Source organism: Manacus candei, unplaced genomic scaffold, assembly GCF_025592945.1.
Source record: "Manacus candei isolate 608988 ecotype Guabito, Panama unplaced genomic scaffold, ASM2559294v1 h1tg000056l, whole genome shotgun sequence".
NCBI lineage: Eukaryota > Metazoa > Chordata > Aves > Passeriformes > Pipridae > Manacus > Manacus candei.
Genome location: NW_026138104.1, coordinates 5,207,404 through 5,225,953, shown reverse-complemented (window position 1 = coordinate 5,225,953; position 18,550 = coordinate 5,207,404). Strand labels below are relative to the sequence as shown.

General features: G+C 35.8%; 1 protein-coding gene across 4 annotated transcripts in view; it reads right to left on the bottom strand.

Annotated features, from left to right (window-relative positions):
• The window catches only part of MALRD1 (MAM and LDL receptor class A domain containing 1), a 248,132-nt gene extending 231,245 nt beyond the window's left edge, over positions 1-16,887 (bottom strand). For all 4 annotated transcript variants that reach the window (XM_051802231.1, XM_051802232.1, XM_051802234.1 and 1 more), the window contains exons 1-6: positions 16,542-16,887; positions 12,352-12,492; positions 8,073-8,167; positions 7,832-7,993; positions 4,511-4,604; positions 19-162 (exon numbers count right to left, since the gene is read on the bottom strand). In XM_051802231.1, the coding sequence (XP_051658191.1) occupies positions 19-162; positions 4,511-4,604; positions 7,832-7,993; positions 8,073-8,167; positions 12,352-12,492; positions 16,542-16,704 (799 nt within the window). In that variant the 5' untranslated portion in view covers positions 16,705-16,887. The remainder of the gene's footprint in view (positions 1-18; positions 163-4,510; positions 4,605-7,831; positions 7,994-8,072; positions 8,168-12,351; positions 12,493-16,541) is intronic.
• Positions 16,888-18,550: the final 1,663 nt, after the last annotated feature.

The window sequence follows — 18,550 nt, the reverse complement described above, 5'->3', positions numbered from 1 at the left end:
ATTAACTTTAATTCCTACCTTCAGTATTGTTGCTCCAATCCTTCAGGAGGGAACAGGAGGTAATCTTGTGCTCAGCTTGCAACCGTGCCCACTGAGAAGGTTCAGCCAGCTGGTCAGAATGCCACTCACATATGTCAAGTTCAAAACTGGAAATCTGTGGTGCTTAAAGACAAAGAAAAGCTATCACTTAACTTGTTAAGTCATTATTTATGAACCTATTTCCCATTAGAAACACACACTTATTAAACTACTCAACAACCTCTTCAAAAAGTTACTTCAAAAGTATTGTGTATCCCTGTTTGCTCTCCAGTATTTCAGGCTGCCATCTTTAACAATACCATTCTAAAAAACCATTCCCTCATGATGGATGTTTCTTTCAAAGCAATGGAGTGCTATTTATGTTAGCCACTCATCGCAACCTTCGTGAATTCACTTCCGCAGAGAGAGTTGCCAGGTAACATAAAAAATGACATGTCATAATAAGAAATACCTATTTACTTTTCTAGATGATAGCTACATAAAAATCACTTCTAACTGAGAGGTTTAACTCAGCAGCTTCTCCAAACTACTTGTAAAAGAATGCTTCTCTTTAGAGACAAAAAGTTTCTGAATACATTACCACATATTTTCCAGAATTTTTTTTAAGGGCACATCATGCCTGACTAGTTGCCTTCAACAATGGCCAGGATTTTAAGCAGGATTGCACTAGGATGATGGATGTATCATTTCTTAATCATAGCATCACAGAATCTACTAGGTTGCAAAAGACCTCTGAGATCATCAAGTCCAGCCTATTATCCAACACCACCTTGCCAACTAGACCATAGCATTCAGTTTTTTCTGAAACACCTCCAGGGACAGTGCACCACCACCTCCCTCGGCAGCCCATTCCAGTGCCCAATCACTCTCTCTGTGAAGAACTTCTTCCTAATGTCCGACCTAAACCTCCCCTGATGCACCTTAAAACTGTGTCCTCTTGTCCTGTCACTGGTTGCCTGGGAGAAGAGACCTAACCCCACCTGGCTGCAGCTTCTTTTCATGTTAGTTGCAGAGTGTGATAAGGTCTCCCTTGATATTCCTCTAATATTATTGCGGGGAAAAGATAATCTCCTGGTTAAGGCAGACTTTTAAATAGCAATTGGGGTATCTCAGAGAAAACGTAGAGATTCCTAATTGCATGGAGAAAACAATTTCAGGTCACTACAGATAGATGTTACTTCATCTCAGTGAGACGGTATTATTCACATTACTGAAATCTCAGTGAGATGGCCTGTCCAGGTAGTGCTACAAACCTTTCATTTCTTCCTTGTTCCAGTGATGCATAAATATACACTTTTTTCAAACCATGTGTATTATGTGAGGAATCTCAGGGAACATGCAAAATTCCACGAGGGAAAAGGATGGATTCTGTTAAATTTCAACATTTAAAAAAAGTTGCAAGTACAGTCAAAAGGAATCAAGTTCTTTAAACACTTTTGAATTATTAATACAAAATATTTGTACTCATTCTACATTTTTTCACTTTAGTTTTAAACATTTTTGATGTTTTGGGTTTTTTTTGACAAAATACCCATTTTCCAGCTCTTAATTCCACAGCATGTCAGACAACAGTAAGATTAGTATTTTGGATTTTCTGACTCCCATCCCTGTAGCAGTTCATCTCAAAGACCTGTGTCTGTAATATTAAAAGCTACATCTTTGCAGGATTAGAATTAACAACGGAATTAAGTCTGAGATTTTGTCACTTGAAGTATTCATATTGGATTTTTTAAAAAAATTTATGCATTATAAGTAATATATATATAATTACTTCAGTTTTCCTGAGAAACAACACAACTTTGCAGAGAAGCTGCGTAACTTCTGTATAACAAGTGACTTAAGGAGGACTAAAACCTCCTACTCCCTCATAGCATTCCACTTTCATGCCTTAGAACTCTTGGCTTTCATTTCTTTGGAGAGATCAGAGGAACAGTCTTAATGGGGTTCTTCACATTCGTAATTCTTGTGGGGTTGAGAGGGAGTTCTGCAGAACAGCCACTTAGATAAGAATATGAGGCCTTTGAACAGAAGGTCTACTAAAGGTGTAATTAAAGATTTCGTGTTATGTATGTTCCAGAAAATAACTTTAATATTTTTTGTTTGACAGCTATTTTTTTCTGCAGTCCATACGCAGTTGTATGAAAAAGAACTATGGGGTTTTTGAGTGATAACAAGCTATTTGGCAGCTGTTGGGAAAACTACAAACTGCAGAGTATCTTCTATTAAAATACTAAAGATAGAGTTTTGGTTGTATTTTTTAAAATGCATTGAGTTTAGTCTTTAGTGGTACTGGACAACAGACTGAAGGGGAATGGTTTGGGAGATGGGAGGAATAGAAGTGAAGAAAAGACTTCAAGTATAATGAAATTACATTTATATTTAACCATCACAGTTTTTACGAAGAAAGTCCTGACAGCACAAAAATTTAAGATATTTTACTCATGGACCTAAAAGCACAGTCATACTAATGAATAAAAATGCACAGGTTATCTCTTACATGCATTTATACTGGGATTAAAAATCATGACGCGTACATTAAAAATGCAAGTTTTAACTAGGAATTTCATGCAATTGAAGTGGTCTTCATTAAAAGTCTACTTATCTAGACATTCCAAAAGGACCAGAGAAAAAATTATTCCAAATTCAACCAACCATTAGTCTGACCTTTTGTTTTAATTACTGGAAAATGTTCAGTAGTAACATTCCTCTCTCGGGGACAAAATTAAGATCCTTTGACCCTGGTTTTGGCTGCTGTGAGCCATTTAAAAGTCACCTAATGAAGTTGACTTTTCTATTGGGTAAATGCAGGATAAGAAGTGGCTCTTATTAGAATATTCTTGATGTACTTAACAATGCAGCAGCTCAATCTGTAAGTCACAATATACAGTTTAACACCTGCCATGTAATGTAAGATTAAGACCTGGATTTATAAATTCTGGTGAGTACCTGTATTTCTGTTTCCCTTTTTTTCCCCTCCATCTCTTTGAGACAGTATTTCATCTCTATAGCTTACTATTTTTTTAATTTTTGTTTGCTTTAGGAACTTTGTTTATGAAAAAATTCAATATATTTTTACAGACAGATCTATATCCTCCTGCAGGAACTGGTTAAACAATTACATAGGTCACTAGAATTTAGCAATGCAGGAGTTTTTTTCTGGTTTGTATCACCATTTTACCTGCAGAAATACTCCAAGGAAAAGAAAGAAGTTGGGGAAAAAAATTCACGTCTGTTCTCTTTACATTGGAGACAGATTTCAAATTCCATTTCAAATTAATTTTTTTCAGGCTAAGTGCACTGTACCCTTTTCTTAGTTCCTAGACAAGCATGCCTGAAGTTTTAAATTAACATCCTTGCTTATTTAAGTAATACAGCTGAAAAAAGTCTACAAAGCAGAAAAGCAAGATGTACCCTGGCATGAAAATATATTTATATAACATTTACTTCTATATCTCTCCACTGCAACATGGAGAAACTGACATGATCAAGTTTAGTTACACAAAACTTCATTTCCCTAATATAGACCCCCTTTGAGATAAATATGTATGCCTGCCGGCACCACTAAAGCAAGGCTTGTATCTTGCTCTTAGTGTGATCTCCCTGCAATTGCTTATTTCTCTAACATGCTAATAACCATGTGCATCTCTTTTCAATATTTTTTTTCCTACTGGGAAATATGGGGAGCATTATTTTGGATTACAGTGAACACAAACCTAATCACATAACCTAGTTTGGTCTGTGTCAAATGCTGCTTCCATACCTGAAGTTAAGTTTGAAGTCTGAACCCTCAGTGCCTCTGGTAAGAATAAGAGGAAGAAAAACAAAAGAGGTGTTTTGACTGTGCTCAACTGAGGATGTGACATGAGTGCACAGGGCAACACTCTTGTGCAATACGGCACAGCAAGCAATTTAATTTATGCTAGGATGGGTAGTATTCCTTTCCCATGAAAATACATTGGGTTGAAAGAGAAATAGGAAATGTTTTGCTAAAGAATCCTGACACGCAGAGATGCTCTGACTGGAGACATGACTGGTCTGACATTACAACTCCTGGGTGTAGCAGAGCAGAACAACACAGCCGCTCTGCACAGCTGAGGATCAGGACCTCCACGCGTTTAGAAATACACACAAGTGCCTTGGGAATCTCCCTAAAGTCAGCCCCAAAGCTGGCTGAACACATCAATTCTTCTGCCAAAAAAACAGTAGACCTTTTCTGCCCACTGAGCCCTACATTTATACTGTATCATATTTCTTAAAGTATTTATTTTCTTTCTTTGTAACTGTGTTTAAATGTGAAAAGACAGATGATTGTTTAGGGAAATGAAAATGAGCCAGATGAAAACACTTTTGGAGTTTAGAAAGCCTTTGAATAGCAAAAGGATTTCCATTGTGATTTCTAAGGAAACCTAAAGAAATCCAAGGAAAAGACAAACTAAAACAACCTGTCTTCTGAAAAAACAGGTAATCTTACCATATGCCAGGGAACATCCTTCACTGAAAGTAATATCATCAATGGCAACAGTTTCATCTTGTCTCTGGGTCTCCACCATCCCCCAAAAGATAACCTAAAGAGATCAACAGCAAATCAACAAGAAATCGAATTTACCAGTATCATGGACAAGATGAAACACCTCGCAATACATGCCAGTCTAGTCCATGGAGTTTCCATTGGAATTATGAGAATTTAAATCCCACACTTAACAATTTTTGAGCATTACCATCCTGGCTTTTTCACACTTATGTGGCTCGTCAGCACATATATATATACTAATTGTCTTAATATTGAAGTAGTTTTAACAAGAAGGATTTGAAAATCACAATAAAATGCCTTAAATCAAAGCAAGAATAGTGACAGTTAAAGATTAAAACACAAAGAATTTTGTGTTTTATCTAGCTACTATTCCACCAGGGGCTGGAAATGTGAACATTTTCTGGTTGGTTTCATAATTTATCAGAGACCTGGAGCGAAGTCAATCAAAAATACCATTAGTCAGATGCCTTTCATCAAGTTTTTAGCCAAAACAAACTGTGAGGAGTACTTGGTCAACAGTTATTCTGCTCTAATGTTACAACAGTGAGTTTTTTTCTGCCCCTAAAAAAATCTTCTCTACACAAGTTGTTACAAATATCTTATATTTCATCTTAAGGGCAGATTTTAATCTGCATTTGTAAATGCACAGGCTACTACAGGTTTTCTGCAGTGGTGTACAAGGGGAACTGCTGATCAACCACAGTCCTTGGGAAAACCCAACAAAAAGCACACCAATCAAAATAACCAAAAAAAAAAAATCAATCTTATGGATAACATTCCTTAAATTACTCCCTAGGCAAACCTTGGATGTCGTAGCTCCAGGATTTTCCGTAGTCTTGGTTGGGTGTACATTTTAGCTCTTAATAGTGAATGCACAGTGTCAGCAATATTTTTTCAGATATTACCTTGAAAGTTCAGCAACCATTTTCTGCATAGTTTAACAGATTGTAGCAGAAAACATGTATTTATTCTATAAATTGCAAAGAATACAGTATTTCACTGTACAAGATGATACAACTTATCTAAGGATATGACCATTATGTTAAAAGTTGGAGTTTTTTGAGGGTTGGAATTTTTTGTGTTTTGTTAATTTGTTTTTCTTAAGTTGTAGTTGGCTTGCACAAGAAGTATAACAGCCATATCACATGCAAAAATATGTTTCTATGAGTGAAATGCAGCATCTTGGAAACTTGCTCATTTGATTTGTTCTAGAAAATAATATCTTGAACTCTTGAATTCTGTTGCAATGCTACATACAGTTAATGTGTACTTTCATGACATCATCAGTTGAAGGACAATGTATTCATGTTTTCTTTTTCTATCATTACATAGTTTTAGATAAGTTTCTAAAGCAATATAGTGAACCATTTTATAATTAGAAATACAAGAAATATTTTAGTATCAAAGATTTGACAAATACTTAACCTTTTCAGAGTTATGTTTCATTTCAAAGTCAAAATTCAGTTATTAATAACTTAATTTATAATACGCATTTAACTGTATAATATAGCTTGCTTCATAGTCACATTTTATTTTAACGCAAGATAAAGTGATTTAGACAATGTGAAAGAGGGGCTGTCTCACTTTGCTGGTACAAAATCAGAGACTGCTTCAAGTTCATATTCTGCTAGACCATGAGCCTGTATTGACCTGTGTTTCCCTAAAACTCACGAACAGTAAACCTTAACTTCCTCACTTCCAGAAGAAAATATTGTTAGATGCCTCCACCTGCTCTTGTGTCTAAAAAAAGACTAATCAGTGAGCCCCAAGCCTAGAACCATTTCTCTTTATGAAGTCTGTGAGACAGAAATTTGTTCTCAGTAGAACACAGCAAAAGTAGCTTAGGAGAGCAAAGTATGATACAGTTCTCCAAACCCCAGCCAAACCAGCCAAACTGATCCTGCCTTGTGTTGAGTAGTTAAACCACTGACAGTCTTTGTATTTCAGAATTCCCTAAAACAGAGATTTTTAAGTTTTGAAACAAAATCTCCTATTCCATAAAGATAATCAATATATTTTATTTTTTTAGTAGGAAGAGACTAAGTATTTGACTATTAAATATTTAACATCAAAATGAGGAAAAAAAAAAAGCACTGGAAGTTCAGAGATTAATTTTAATTAAAATCTCACTTCAACTGTGTTTGCAAAATAGCAAAGACATTAAAGCACCCTATTTCCAAAAGATTTGTACACCCAAATAAAAATTATTTTTTTCTCATAATTATTTGCCATAGAATTTTATCTTGAAAAATTCCACAGACATCCCTGTAGGCTGAACATCTTGTCATATAGAAAGAAAAAGTGCATCCACTTGTATGACAGTGACGTCTTGCAAATTTTCACTGGAGCAAAAATGTGCAAAGAAGAAATTTTGCTCAGACTCTAGGTTTGGTGAGGTGCTGAGCTGTATTCCTTAAGCCAATTGTAATGATTACTGCAGTAAGTTTGACACAGGCCTTTTTAAAGCTGGAGTGCTCATATATCGAACAACAACTTTGATACTTGTGTTAAGTACAGTAAGGTTTGAGTAGGTGAGTATTACTTCAAAAATTCAGATCCTGTTGGATGCTTTAGCACAATATGCAAGTCAAGTAATTATGTTACACATATGGTTTATTGAAATGAAGTCATGCTTCCACGCCTTCGGGCTAGTATGCTAACCAACTTCACAGTAACTGCTGTAGAAGGAAAGCCCTCTCATTTTCTTCTCTGCTCCTCACATTCTCACCAGTATTATGCACAACAGTGAGTATACATCATCTACAATATTATAGCCTTAAGTTACATTTACTGTACTAAAGTTTTTTGTAAATACACATGTAAAAACATTTAAATAGCCTACGACATTTGCATTGCAAAACACCCCTATAAAACAATCTTACAGTATAAAATTCTGTTTCTTATATAAATGAAACCTTGAATTTATCAGTACAGTTAGACTGAGGCTAAGAGAATACTGCATTGAAAGTTAAGGTCTCTAAGGACTGGTAGATAATTATGACTCAAAGAGACCAATTGTTTCGTTTAAGACACATGCACAGTTTAAGCAAATTTTGGTATTAGTTTTAACACCACTTAGAGACAAGAACAAGCAATATTTTTTAATGCTAAGTAGGATTTTCCAAATGGCTTTTCTCTTATTTACCTCATGATAATGCTTTCTTTCCATTTACAAAATATTTAATTTTAACCTATTAAAAAAGACACACAATTCAGAAACCATTTAACGAGTGTCATTTACAGTAACTTCAATTTACTAACCTCAAACTTCTTGGTGCTATTGATTGTTATGGTATTTACTTTCCACTGACTTTGTAGTTCTCTTGAAACTTGCCAGATACTTGTAACAGTATCTTCAGAGTGCTTTTGAAGTCCAACCATCAATGTTCCACTCATTTGACTGACCCAGTAATGAAATCTAATCTAGGACAAAAAAAGGTCTGATTATTCCAGGGAAATACTATGATAAACAACATAATACAAAGACAATGCACCAAAATACCTGGCAGACACGTTCTTCATCAGTTGGAAGGAAAACATTTGTCCTTAAAGTTGCAGAAGAGGACTGCATTTCAGGGGACAATGAGAGGAAATAAGCTATTAATAAAAAAAAAAATAGAAAACTTAGAAGCTTGGGGAAAAAATCCTAAAAAACAATAAAACAAGAAGAGGCACACAGACAGGTATAAATTAATAACAAAAAAGCCACCTAGATTTTTTCCCCAGAAAATATTAACAATTGCAGCCATTGTGTGCCAAGCTTTTTTCATGTTAAATATAGTTTATTTGTTTATTTATTTATTTATTTACTTATTTATTATTATTATTGTTATGTTCCATGTTCCAGCTAAAATTTTAAGTAAGTTTCAAAAATATTTCATTTGCTGCATGCAAACTCAACTTTGAAGTGCAAAATTTTGGGACAAAGGGAGACTAACTCAGCAAGCTGATCAAAGACTTTAAATCCCAATTATTGAATAGATTACATATTCCATGCCTAAACATCAAACTGCTGAAACTAACTATACAGATTAATCATAGATTTATCATGACAGTTCAAGTCTTTAAGGAGATGGTGGAAAATGGGAGAGGAGACTGTGGTGATCTTACAAGTTCTGCATATGTTCAGATAGATGTCTGGTTTTTGGCTGCTCAGAAAATTGCCTCACTGCAAAGGGGAGGTTGTGGTATCCCTGTACACACTCCCAATATACACAATTTTCTTGGGAATTTCAAAGTTACCATTAAAAGTACCATTACCTTTCCATTTATAAAACAAGTCCTTGCTTCCCTTGAAAGTGTAACAGATTAACAAGAGTCAGTAAAATATGGCTGTTGCCATACCTTTTGACTGATCATGTCTCTTCCTGACAATACTGTTTTAGATCTTATAACAGATGGAAGGCAACCACCCTATTTTAGGATAATAAATACAGCTAGTCAAAATTTGGCTCTTTCTGAACACAAAGATTTCAGAGATGTTAAAGGATGCAAGGGGGAAAATAAAGAATAAAAAAAATGCTCAATCTCCTTTTTAATTTCTTTTATTCCTTTCTCTTCTCTCCTCCTTCCCAGACTCCAAGCAATGTCAAGTAAACTGTCATTCTCTGACATTAACATGTAAATGAAAGGAGGAAGATGAGGGAGGAAAAAAGCCAAGTGGGAATCAAGGAATAAAAAAAAGTCCTAAAAATAAAGATTATTACAGAAACCAGATATCAATGTCAGAACATCTAAACACTTCATTTATTTAATCACCCATCTTGACCTTTCATCCTTGTGTGCAACTGGAAAGTCACTGACCAAGCACCACAAGCCTAGCTCAGTGCTGGAGCCATCTGAGAATCCCCCACAGAAAAGCATTTTGTAGCCTGCTACCAGAGCAATGGCCATGCTCCACCCAGGTTTTAGACCTTTTGTGACTGCTCAGGTAGCACTTTCAGAGCCTGCCAGCTGCAAGGATATTCTTCCTACCCACAACAGATGGCTTGGTGCCTCTGCAGAGCCCTGTCCCTGACTCCAATCTGTTCCACTGGATGTTAACTTCCATAAATTTTTGAAATTTTTCTTTTAGTGGCCTAAAGATAAATGTATCTAAGACTCAAAAACTTATTTTTCACCTGCCACAGGAATTTTAAGTTTTACACAAATGGGAGAGAAATAATAATTTTAAGAATTTCTTTGAATAGTGATTTCACATTAGACCTCTGCATAGATAAGAATTTCATTTAGTAAAAACAGGTTGTGTCTTATTTTTTTTTTAAACAGTTGTCATTGGTCTGTTCAACTACCTTTTCAGTGAAAAAAAAAAGAATCATGAGAGACAGCACTAAAAAACCATGTTGGGTTCTAGTAAATTATTACATAAATCTTCAAAGGAGTTACATCTACCAAGTGATCTTTGCTCTTCTGCTAACGTGTATGTATTATTCTGATGTCAGGAACTCTTCCCTTTAACACTCTGCCGTAGAGCACACTCTGCTCAGTTGTTACCACACAGAATCATTTCCAGGTTTTAAGCAGGAACCAACATAAAACTGATTACATAATCTCTTGAGTAGTCAGCCATGGAAAAACTCAACTAACTGCCATAAGAATATAATTATTTCCTAGGTGATTAGCACCAGCAGTCAGGCAATGAAAGTACGGTTTCATTCTCTAGGTAGAAAAACAAATTAACTAAATGCATTTAAATCTCCTTAGTCATTCAGTTCACATATCTGAGTGTACAGCCTCTTGAAAGCCAAAAAAGTACAAGTATTTGAACTTTCTTTTACCTGAATAAAATAACTTAGATTAACTGGCTACCACACAATTCAGACATGGAAGATACAACAGTCACTGACTGCCCAAAACAAGTAAATGTGACTGAACTGTTCAAGTGACTAAGCAGTTTGCTTTGTCTGTAACAGACCCTTTGGGTTGATGATTCTCAATATTTTGTTGGCTTTTGCTGTCTACATAAGTTAAATTTTCTGCTCCCCACCAGTTCTTTGCAAGATAAGGTAACCTTTTTCATGGTTATAACCAAGAGTATCTTTCCGGTCTTCGCTACATCCTGATATGGTGTGTGCTACCAATCATGCACAAATCCTAGAAACTTCAACTAGAGCAAGACTGTTGCCTGGTTAACCAATTTTGATTCTAGCCAAGAGTTTGCTGTATTTGTATTCCCTGGTACTTTTGTACCTTTATTTTTTTAATCGTGCTTCTTGATGAGAAGAGCTGTTATTATTTTAAAGATAAATTATTTCACAACTTACATACTTGAAATAAAGCTTACATTTATGAAAATATTTGGTAGTTGCTCAAATTTTTTTGCCAACATCAGTTTAAATCAATATTTATTTAAGAGTAGCCTTATTTTCAGAAGCAAAGTGCACAGAGCAGGATGTGCTTGCATGCTACACTCAAGTAAAACCTGAAGTTGTTAAAAAGCACATCACACGTATAAAGTTTCCTAATTACAAAGCATCATGAGAATTGTCCACTTGCGAGAAAATGTAGAGTGGGGTTTTTTGCTGATGTTTTTAGGTGAGAATAATTTAAAGTTGTATTCCATTTTCATCTGCTTATTTCTAAGCAAGTGTTCCAGAGGTTAATCTTGAAACCACCAGCTCATACTCATCATTACATGGAACTTCTACCTGTTTGGTAGCTTATGCAATGTGTAGGAGGTGCTGCTTTCTTTAGAACAGCACAGATTTCCAGACTCCCAGATAAGCACAGTTTGGAAGAGAGGTGTAAAACACCTGGGCTAATCAGTCTCACAACAACACTTGCATCCCACATAGTTATGTGCTTATACACTCCCAACACTGCCTTCAGGTGCTTGCACTGAGGGCTGTCGCAGCACTGCTTGTACCCAGGAGAGGTGAGAGGGAGCAGATGGAAAGGAAGGGAAGGAGAATAACAGAAAATATGGAGAAGAGAACTAAACAGTTATTAGTTCAACCAGCTCACCCCTTTACCATGAGATCAGAAGTCCTCATCTATTCTTTCCCTACTTCCTTGCTTGCTTACAAACAAGCCTTCCAACAGCTTTGGAAAGCAGAAGGCAGCTTGCTGCAGCTAAAAAAAGTGGCTTGACTTAGCTAAAAAGTTATGAAGAAAATCATGTATAACAGAAGGAAGAAGACGGGTTTCAGAAAGCAGGATTAACCTGGCAATAGGAAAAGTATAAGGGATATATTTTATCCGAGGACAGAGAAAAGGAATTAGTTGAGAGACAGTCTTTGAGGCAAAATGGAATTGGAATAAGATCTAGAAAAAAAACTGGCTCAAACAGGCCATCAAAACTTACCCTGTCCCCAGACACAAAGCCATCTTCTCTCAAAACATTTGGAGCATTAGCCACAGATAATAGATCCACACACTCCAGGCATTCACCAATCCAAGAAAAACTGAAAATACATCTTAACATTTCTAAACTTTGCAATCATCAAGACTGACTTTATCACCTCATATCTCCAAAACAGGTAAAGATTACTCAGGTAGATAAACACTACTCTTGTAACTGATTACTTGCTCCTCTATGATAACAAGAATTGCTAAAGGGAATATTGGGGTTTTTGTAGGTTTGGTTGTTTTTTGTGGTTTTTTTTTTTTTAGTTCTAGGTCTTTGCAATTGCCATCACCTAAAAACCTAGACACAAGTCCTCAGAAAACGTGGCAGAATACAATTGAACTATCAATAAAATAGCAAAAATAAGTAAATCAAACAGAAAACTATATAATTTGTAAGAGTCCATGGTTTCTGCAAAGAACATGAGGATTCTTACTGCTCTCATTCCCACTGTGGTCAGAGTATGGTGGTCCTATGCCAGATTGACCATTTCTTCTTATCCATCCAGGTTGTAAATTAAAGTCATGAAGAGCTCTGCATAGATTGGTTTCAAAATCACACTTGTCACAGGAGAAACCTGAATTGAAGCAAACAAACAAAAAATTAAAAGCTCAAAAACAGAAGCAAAAGGATATGTTTTCACCATCACATGCTTTCTAATTAGCACACTAATTAGGAAAATACTGAACAGACTCCTGTAAAAAAGCAAGAAACCCCAGAATTTTTAAATCATGAACAAGGAGAAACAGGGCAGTGGAAGTGAGATGAGAAAGAAGAAACACTGAAAAAAAACCCAAAACAGACCACCAAGCCCTCCTTTCACCAAACCAAAGGAAAACTAGTCTCTTTATATTATATTACTATAACATATACTTTTTTTCTTCACATATATGTGTGCAGTTACTTATTTGCAGGAAATTCTCCAAGCTAGCATGGTTTATATGCAGAGGCTATTTTTAAAATATACTGCAGCTATTAGGTGAAGAATTTCAGTATGTCCTCTGTTTGTCCAGGGTTCTTGCATAGAAAAACAAAGACTTAACACCAGGAAATAATCAGACAGCAAAAATATTTTTTTCTATTCCACTAGCAACAGAAAGGTGAGACTCATCATATGACATACTTCAAAGTTTGCCAGTGCTCATAATCTTTAGAAAGTTGCTGTATTAAATTAGAAACCACATCATTTAGAGAAGAGTTGAGTCCTCAGAATGACATAGTCTCCCCACTTGCCTTTCCTCTGCCTTATTTCTTGCAGTGCATGTAGCAATGTGGTAAAGACGGATCATTTTTCCCCCTTCCACATTCCTCTGTAGGGCAGCATAGGTTAGAAAAGGGAGGTAGGACATGTCTTTCTGGAACAGACCCCAGTCTGTTATACCAGTTCATTCAGGAAAATTGAGGAGAGTATGCAACCAGATAAATAATTGCTTACTGGGATAGAGGGACAGAGGTTTGTTTCTGCGTGGGTGTCAGATAGTCCTTTATGCATCATATCCAAGCTGAATGAAAGAGCTTGCATGTGCCTGACAGGCTGGACAGACCCATTCCTTGAACCATTTATTGTAGTCGTGGAAAGATTTAATTTTTTAAAAAAAAGCGTAAGCAGATGCATCTGTGAAGAGCAAACTTATTGCAGCTTCACCCCAAACAGAACGGCTGGTAGGTGGCACTGTCTCCAGATTTCGTGTGCTATGTGGAAACTTTCACCCTCTTCCCTTACACAGTGGAGGAAGATGAGTTAAGACCCTGCCTTCTAATTGTGGTTCTGGTTGGACACGAGTTGCAATGCCTTAGCACACCCTCTCAGATTGGTTCCAGCCCCTGTAAGTGCTTTTGGCTTATTCTATATTATCATAGTTCACCAATAGTTTTAAATAAAGTTACCACTGCAGCATTTATAGTCACATTATGATGTTCAATTTCATGGCTCTCATATTCACATCAGTTTACTGCAACAATTAAATCACAAGGTAAGAGAGGGGAAAACAGAAATAATTCATGCAAGCATTCCAGACTCAAGTTAATGTGCAGATTGGCTGATTCATCAACCAACTTTTTATTGCTGCTTTAATTCCTTAGCTCTTTAAGTGACTGAAAAGGGTGTCAGTTGTTCGTCAAAACCACAGACACTGCTGAAGCATATCTGCTTCACATTGCACAAAATGAACCAAATCATATTCCATATTTCCTCAGGAATTTTCTCATAGCTGAAAAAACAATTGCAAAGCAATATTCACAAATAACAGGAATGCTACCTTTTTTAATTAAAAAAATAAATCCTTGATCATTCATTATTATTTTCCAAAGTAGTATTCATTTTCACAGAAAATACAACTTAAGAAGCAAACCAAAGTAAATTTGCTGGAAGTTTGACTAAAAAATGTAAAGTCACTGCTTAGAGAGGAAAAGTCCAGAAGGAAGGAATATGTGGGATGTTCTAGATAATTTCTGCAGAGTTTCCTGTGAACAAAACAAATATTTAAAATAACCTCTAAGGAAAAATTCCAAGTCTCAGAGGAACAGTCTGCAATTTAAGGTTCTATTTCAAGTGTGCATATGTATAATATCTCAGTTTGTGATATTCTGTGAGCAAAACATTTTTAAGAGTAGTTAGTTTTCATTCCTTCACTGGTGTTTTTGCAATATGAAGACCAAATAAACAATAAAAACTGAAAATCCATCTTTTATATATTTTCACTGCAGATACTGACTTAAACCTGAATAGAGCCCAGAGAAAAGAGCAGGAACCTGTCATCAACATAAGATCAGGAGCTGAAACCTAAGTGGAAAAATAGTTTTGCAATAATCTCAAATCAGAAGAAAGTGGCAGCAGGATGAATCTTCAATTTGATACAGCCTGATCTATATCTTTATATCTGACAGCTGACTTATCTCCTGGAGTAACCCAGAGAATTATCCAAGCAGTTCCAGCACACAGCCTGTCTCTCAAAGCCTAGTTCTACACCTTTTCCTCAGTCCTATTAAAATACAACATAATTTAATATTTAGATCTTTTACAGAGTCCATATACTCATTTTTCTAAATCAGCCTTTGGAACAACATTTAATTCTTTATTTTCATATAAGCATTTATCTATAGCAGTATTCCCTCAACAAACAGGTGCAAAAAGCTGCTGTAAAAATTAATGGAAGAATGCATCTCTTGTTCTATATTCTACAATCATAACAGAAAGTGCTGCCTGGAGGAAATGCCCTTTCCAGGGAAACCAAGCACAATGAGGATTTCAAAGCTATGCAGTGAAACTTAGCATAACCACCTCTTGTGCAAATAATAAAAAAATACCCTAGCCTGAGACGTGTTAGACGTGTCAGGGAATTCAACAGACATAATTTCCAGCCATTGCCATTTAATACATTTTTGTACAGCACAATAAACTAACACAAAAAGGAATTGATATCCAATACAATCTTAACAATTGTCTTATTTACAGAGACATAAAAAATCGATTCTCCTGGAGTTGATTCTAGACTCCTGTCCCAAACATACTAGATCTCCACATACTATTTGGATAAAACAGAGAGTCCTACTGGAGGAAGAAAAACTTTGTGTAGGTGAGCACACAATTGTAATTGAAGAATCTGGATTTAATTTACTGCTCTTTCTCACGGATTTCAGCTGCATTCAGTGGTAGCTGACATGATCTAATTAGCATTTTTCAGAGTGCACAGAAAGACACAGGCTCCTTCATGGACAATCTATTTCATACTTAAAGGGAAATGTTAAAATCCCCACAAATATGCTTCCTTTGTTGCACAGTGAGTAGATGAACTTATATAGGCTTTTAGGCAGAATTATAATTTTTGATAAATTTAAGCTCTTCTTTGGACTCCAGAACCAGAATCTTCAAGGAGAAGGACTATTTTATCCATCCAGACTGTAAATTAAATTCATGAAATACTTTGCATAGATTGGTTTCAAAATTACACTTGCCACAGGAGAAACCTGAATTGATGCATCGTATGAAATTATTTGCAGCATCATTTTAGTACAGTATTCTGGAAATACTAGAATTCTGATGCTAATTTACTCGGACAGCGGTAGTTAAAATGCACTCTCACTGCTTTGATCAATTCTTTACAGGAAACAGCAGCAACTGTTTTTGTAACCTCTGAATGTGACAAAGATTAAGCTAGGATAATCAGTTCCTGAATTCAAGAAAATTTCCACCCTTGCCTAGACTTTTAAAAAAAAAAGGAAAAAAAAAAGAAAAAAGCTGTTGTTGCCTGTACCTCGGTCTAGGTATTTTGGATTAAATCTGAATTCTATCAACAAATCTATTGCAATTTAAGGAGAAAGGTATTACTTCCTGAATCTCCATTGAATTTGGATGAGAAAACACTTTGCTATAAATATCCGTATGAAGATTTATGAGAGACTTGCACTTTACAGATGTTGAAAATTAAGCAGGAAAAATCAAACTGAAGCCGGAAGAAACTTTCTTCAAAGATTTAATGAAGAAGAGGGTAAAAAAACCCCCAACCAATCAAACAAAAAAGAATTCCCAAATATTTTTGAAGCATAAAAAAATCCTCCCTCGTTCTCTCTGCTGACACGTTCAGTTATCAAAGTATCAAACTTGTGCTGAAGCCCACTCAGACTTACCTTGTTTCTCCTCACTACTCTCTCCATACTGGTTGGTGGAAATGCACATTTCTCCAGGCAGAGCAGAGGAGCCATCACCACGTTGGCACCCATTTCCTATGGATGACTGAGTATTTACCAGAGCAAAGTAATATAACACACAGAAGTATGTGAGTCTATTCATGGGCTATATTACTACCCAAGCTTTCACTTGGAAAATAATTACTTTAACTGTCTAATATCGGTCATGGAGTGTCTTTGACCAAGCTGTATTTACACACATCTCTCTGAATGATGTTTTTTTTTAGTACCTCACTTTCTGAATCTGCAGCTTAAGGGAAATATGATTTCTGCTTAAGCAGTGACTTTCAACCCTGTGTGTCTTGGGATAATATTTAACTGAATTATAACATTGTTTTATGACTAAAAAAATTTGGCGCATGTTATGCAAGTCAACTGTATATCATTAACTTATTGATCGTATTTATTGCCCAGTGGTTTGAAAATACATTAGATAAGAAAATTATAGGGAAACAGAGTAGAATTACTAAATGACCAACATTCATAAAGATCTCTCTTTGCTCAGAGGGAGGTGGCAAATGCATAAAAAATATATGAAGAGTTTGTGCATCAAATGTAAAAAACAGTTGAGAAATTCAAAGTTGATTTTGCATCAGAAGGATTGGAAAACTTCCTTCTCTTGTACTGGTGGAGTCCTTTTGTATGAGGATGTCTTAGTAATGTGTATCACCATGTTTTGATGTTTCACTGAAACAAACTGGTTCTGGCAATGCTTTTACACAGATGATGTAAGGATCTTCAAATGGAAGAAGGGGAGTGGGGATGGAGATCCAGACAATTGAAAAAAACCAGCCTTGTAAGAGAATATTGAATCAACTTGTTTCATTCAGCCTGGAACCACATGAAAACAAGGAAGTTATATTAATTAAGTACCTTAGGCACTCTAGGGGAGACCCAAAGCTAGGGGAGAGAGACATAGTAGAAAAAAAGAGAAGTTGATTGCAAAAGTTAAAGGACAGTATTAGCCCAAGGCAAATGACAGTAAGAACTAGACAAAATTAGACTGACAATCACGTAGGGCTGGCATTCCTTTAATAGGAATAGTAGGATGGAAAAATTGTAACTCCTTTATGACAGACTTGTATTACTTTACTAAAAGGATCGTACAATTTCCCAAGTGGCAGCTTGTAACAAGTAACTGATGCCAGCAGGTCTGGAGATTTCATCACCTGCAAATTCACAAAATCAATTAGGGGGAATGCACATTCCACTGTGCATAACTACAGTTTGCCTATTAGCCCTGGTAGGAAGAATTATGATATATCTCTGCAACTAAAGCATGCTCCTTGGAAAGCACAAGTGCTATACTATCTGCAAAGAGAAACAGGCAGCCTCTGCCTGGAAGCTTATCAATTATTGCAGATCTGTATTTTCATAATGTAAAAAATCTCTTGTCAGGGTACAAAGATGACTACTCCAACATCACCTGAAGGTGAGTAGTGCAAGATCTGTTGCAACTTCCTATTATCTACAACACCAGAGGCAGGTACATGTTTATTGTAATAAAGGTTCCTGTTCCGCCTAGAAAGCATTTTCCAGTTCATTTGGTTCAACTCCACCCTTTTCATCACTATTTCTGAGGACGTAATTTTATCTGCTTTATTTTAACACTTTTTCCTCAGGTCATAGAGCTGTTTGGAAAACTTCCTGATGAAAAGCAGAACTAAGAATAAATTAATTAAGACTTCATATATATATGTGTGTGTGTGTGTGTATGTATTCCTCAACAATATGCATCATTGAATTGTTTGTTTCCATCCTGTTAAGTACAGCTTATATTAGGAGCTTACATTACAAAAAATAAATTATGCCATATAATGTCACGTTACTACATTTGCAAAGGCTTAAATATTTGTGCTATTCGGCTGCTTTGTTTTCCAATTGATTTTCTCCAATGTACAATAATTCATCTTATTTCTTCTTTTCCTCTATATCTTCTAAAACTCCTC